We start from the raw sequence: 4805 nt of genomic DNA, 5'->3' as shown, positions 1-4805 counted from the left end.
ACAGTTAAATATTATTTTTTTCCGTGAATGAATTGACCAATATGAAATATCGCTTAGCTTTTACACTTTAGCTCATCCCAGCTCGAATTTAAATATACACAGTAAATAGTTTCCCCTTATGAGTGTGATGAGATGATGAGCGTGTGTTCAGTGAAAGTCATTGATCCCAGCATCAGGCAGCAGATCTGCTCTCTACAGGGTCACCACTTTCCCAGATTCACACAGAGCTCAGTGAGTCTCTCTCCATCACCCCCCCAGTCCCCCACCCTGTTCCCCTGGGATTTGTCCCTTGGGGCAATAAGACTATTGAGTTGCTGCACTCCTTATTGCCAAACAGTGCTTTCTGATTGGCTGAGACTGTGAGAAAGTGCAGTCAGACCCAGACCCACACATTCATATGGAGATGTGGGACTATAAATAGGAGGGATGAAGCCAGCAGAGATCAGATTCTCTCTACAGAGACCTCTACAGCACAGAGATCAAGACATGGCACCTACAATCACTGCAGCAATGACCAACTCTCAGGAGCCTCACACTCTGACCCACAAGGTAAATTCAAGATTCAACAAGATTTCAATATTGTCCTTCAGATGTTGTCTTTGTTCATGTCAAATCTAAGCTCCAGAATAAGATTATTAATGACTTTCTTTTTCTTTCTGCAGCTCAGAAAGCCTCTGGTGGAGAAGTTACGCAGAGAGCGAATCAACAGCAGCATTGAGCAGATCAAGTCTCTCCTGGGTCCAGAGTTCCTCAAACAGCAGCCAGACTCCAAGCTGGAGAAAGCAGACATCCTGGAGATGACAGTTTGTGTCCTGAGACGACTGCAGCAGCAGAATGAAAAGCAGAGAAGACTGCTGAACCATGTCAACCAGATGCAGTGTTCCTCTGATAAGAACCTGAGAGGGGCTGACTTCTCTCTGCTGAGCTCCACAATCCAGACCAGCATCACCAAAGAGAAGAGTGCAGTCAACAGCGCCCCCTGGAGGCCGTGGTAGAGCCCTACAGACTGGAGTTACTACCAGACAAACTGAGATGACCATATTGTTCAAAGATTACTCTAAGTGAATTATTCTGAATTCTGAAATACTAAGAACTTGTTCTTTTGTTTGTACAGAAGGTTGGTTTTGTTGGTTTTCGTTATGCAAGATGACATTTCCTGAGGAAATGACAGTAACTATATCTTTCAATTTAAGAAAGAGAACATTCTCGTGCATGTTGCATGAACCAAATCTGATTGCATCTGCAATTATTATTATTATGTCTCACTGTACTTCATGTATTGGTGGCATAGATCAATGAGGAATTTAGTATCCTTTGTTTTGTTATTGATCATAATGATCAACAAATGTAGTGTCCTGTTTTATGGACACATTGTCATTGAATTTAACTAAGAAGAATAACTAAGAAGTGATCTGTTAAAAGATCCAAATGTTTCTTTTTTTTTAAAGGTTTGCTTAATGTAACACTTTTCCTGTGATACCTTTATGTCATGTGTGTTGTAAAACTTAGTACATGGAGATATTTTTGACCCCTTCATTGGTATTGAGGATTTTTGAATTGATCAAATCTATTTATTGTCATTCTTATGGATGAGTTGTCATGATGGAATTTACCTCACTTTCTGTGATTATCGAAAAATGTTCTGTTTCAAGAGCAATATGTTCATCCTTCTACAATTAAAAGTTTTGGTTAATGTTCCATTTTCACAATATTTTGTGACAATATCATTTACATTTGATCATTGATTATTAAGAAGAATGTGACCTGTTGTAAGGTTAGATTTTACTACATTTTCTTTGTTAACAAACAGGGAATGTTTTCCTGTCAAGTATTCGTGTGTCTTTTATAAAGACAGTTATTCCTCTACTCTCAGTGAGTATGGTGTATTGTAGAAATGTACAAGTTGTTGTTGTGATGTATCATCACCTCTCGTATAAGCTGTCATGTTTTATGTTGCTCATTGTGCCTTGTTGAATAAACAAACAACTCCAGTTCAATATGTTGCTCTTTAGAGTTATTTTCCTTTCACCTGCCCTCACTATGATGAGTAGAATGTTTCTTCTATCCTAGAGGTTGCTGGGGTGCGTTATGTTTGCGTAACGGTAATTTGGAGACGCCTGTTAACCTAACTTGCATGTCTTTAAGATGTGGGAGGAAGTCTTATCACTCACACAGGTAAAAGGAGGATAATCAAACGTGCCACATAAAAGCTCCAGCAGGTTCAAAGCTAGGATCCTCCTATGAGCAACAGTGGTATACACTGCACCATCATGATGCGGCTTCACTTACTGTAGCAGTTTACTGATAATCTATATGCACTACATTTTAAGTTATTTTATTCAGACTTCTCGTGAAATGAGGTCACTTACTGTATTTGCAATAAAGGGATTTATCAAGTAATCTAATTCTAATCTTATTAAAATAAAAAAGACAAAGCACATTCAAAAATATTTTTTAAAGCAAGACAATTTGGCTATAACTCTTAAAAGCTGATGTTTAAAAGTATAAGGTTAACACAAAAACGTACCCACTTTATAGAGATTAGACATTGTATTTAAAGTGATGCATAATGAGGCACACTTCTATTGTTCCTCCAGTGAAAGGACAGAGTGTGGGAAACCAGAGGAACCTCACTCACAGAGCCCTGTGGGACAAAAGATCTGTGCCCGATAGGAAGAGATTAAAGACACCCTGGCTCCCAGAAATGCTAAATTCCTAATGTGTTTAATTTCATAGATTAATATCTATGTTAACTTTTACAACATGATAAATACTGCTTGGCAAAGCCTTTGCACTAATACGGTTCTGTTAGTGAGCCTAATGAGTTAAATATCATAGATTAATGTTTTTAAGTTTTTCTACCATGATAAAAAAAAATGGCTGGCAATGCTGTTGTGCACATTAGTTAAGTCAGTTAGTTTAATTGTAAGACTACATAATTATGGGGAATTGCGATATAACTATGTGTTTTCTGGGTTACAATAGTCACTGGGAAACAGAACATTTTACATTTTTGAGACGACACAGGTCAGTCTTTGCAGACAACATATGACCACATCCAAGTATCAATTATTACCTCAATATATAATTTATATAAACAATACAGGATTTAAAAAATGTTGAATGACATACAATGTGAGATATCTGCAAACGCCCTAATAAAGCTTGTTTGACATATTGTGATCATTATTTGAATTGTACAGTGTAAAAAAATTGAATATAAATATAGGGAATGATTTAATGATCAAATGTTAAAAGTGGATAATCGAAATGTCGATGTGGATATACAGTACGGCTTAATTTTCTTTTGTAAATAGAGATTGTGTGGGAAAACTCAAGAGATCACAGTTTAGCATGATTATCATCCTTAACCCCACAAGCAGCAGATTATTCTCTAAAGGGATTTGGCACACTTCAGGAAACAGCTGCTTCAACCTCCACATGTGATGAGATGATGAGCGTGTGCTCAGTCAAAGTAATTGATCCCAGCATCAGGCAGCAGATCTGCTCTCTACAGGGTCACCACTTTCCCAGATTCACACAGAGCTCTGTGAGTCCTCCACCTGTTCCCCTGGGATCTAACCATTGCCCTCATTTCAATAAAACCATTGGGCGTGTGGCATCATTTATTGTGTCACTGAACTCTCTGATTGGCTGAGACACTGACAGCTGAACATGTTGTTCTCATCTTCTTAATTTTCATATTACTTTAATTGATAGGAGAATACCCCCCCATCGTTCCTTGATTTGAGAAATCATGATATAATTTAGAACATACAATATTTAGCAATAGAATACCTGTTTAGTGGGGAACTAAGATTGTTTAATTATAACATATGACATTCATTAATGCTATGTCACAACAAATTTAGTAAATACAGTCATCAAACTAAATAAAAGGAAGTATAATCAATGAGACCGTTGCCAACATTATTTTGGCAACATTTTAGTTTAAAGAGCTTAAAAAATTATGGACAATACTGTTCTTATTACGAAAATATACAGTATACTATTATTAATGGGAAATCATTTGTCATTCATGACAATATGCTTGTTGTATTGATCAATCGTGATTTATTACAACTTTCCATGCTCGCTTCCGATGTTGCACGACCACCCCGAAAAAGTGACGTCACGCCACGCATGCACGTCACGAGAATAATACACTACCTATATGGCTGATGTCGGACTCTGGAGACAAAATCGAGTGACAGTTAATAGACTCGGTGCACTTTCAAGAAGAGGTGGATTTTATTGAAGAGGATGCCGGTGTGGTGGAATCAGATCATGCGGGTGAGTCTAACGTGGTGGAACCATACCAGTTTGAGCCACAGTATTCAAGTAGCGGTAGAGATACAGACGGGAGCGAACATGGGGATGATGATCCTGGATTTGGCGGAGATCCGGTGCGGCAACAGAACACAGACTGGTATATACACATTTGACTATAATTCATAGAGATTCTCAATAAATAGTAGATCAATAATAATACATCGTAATGTAGCAGGCACACTTGGCTCAGGCAACAGAACACAGACTGGTATATACATTTGACTATAATTCATAGAGATTCTCAATAAATAGTAAATAAATAATAATAACTCTGCGGAAAAAAAACAGCTTAGATAAATGTAGTAGCTCAGGCTGTTGTAAATTGACCAGCCAGTAGATATTAGGCTGAAATGGTTGGCTGGAGAGGGGTTTTGGACACTTTAGCTGGCCAGGATGGGTGGTTTATCCATCTATCACCAGCTTATGTTTAATAATAGTATTAAATATACCATGCTGGAAGCTCACCAGGATTC

General features: G+C 37.8%; 1 protein-coding gene across 2 annotated transcripts; it reads left to right on the top strand.

The window, feature by feature from the left end:
* Positions 1-383: 383 nt before the first annotated feature.
* On the top strand, positions 384-1201 carry LOC104956007 (transcription factor HES-4-B-like). 2 transcript variants are annotated; one of them, XM_010783432.1, is made up of 2 exons: positions 384-549; positions 672-1201. In XM_010783432.1, the coding sequence occupies exons 1-2, from the start codon at positions 427-429 to the stop codon at positions 993-995; spliced, it is 447 nt and encodes a 148-aa protein (XP_010781734.1). In that variant the 5' UTR covers positions 384-426; the 3' UTR covers positions 996-1201. The 2 variants fall into 2 exon arrangements, with proteins under 2 accessions (XP_010781734.1, XP_010781733.1); XM_010783431.1 differs by having other exon boundaries at positions 389-549; positions 663-1201.
* Positions 1202-4805: the final 3604 nt, after the last annotated feature.

This window comes from Notothenia coriiceps, unplaced genomic scaffold (genome assembly GCF_000735185.1).
Source record: "Notothenia coriiceps isolate Sejong01 unplaced genomic scaffold, NC01 NC01_scaffold00025107, whole genome shotgun sequence".
Taxonomy (NCBI): domain Eukaryota; kingdom Metazoa; phylum Chordata; class Actinopteri; order Perciformes; family Nototheniidae; genus Notothenia; species Notothenia coriiceps.
The sequence above is the reverse complement of the archived record's forward strand: the minus strand, read 5'-3'. Positions and strand labels throughout refer to the sequence as shown.

What these genes read in the sequence shown, in the direction of transcription:
- LOC104956007 (XM_010783431.1), top strand. Translation starts at nt 427, where the DNA reads ATGAAGCCAGCAGAGATCAGATTCTCTCTACAGAGACCTCTACAGCAC. An exon ending in CTCACACTCTGACCCACAAG is followed by an intron (nt 550 to 662) that starts GTAAATTCAAGA and finishes TTCTTTCTGCAG; the next exon opens with CTCAGAAAGCCTCTGGTGGA.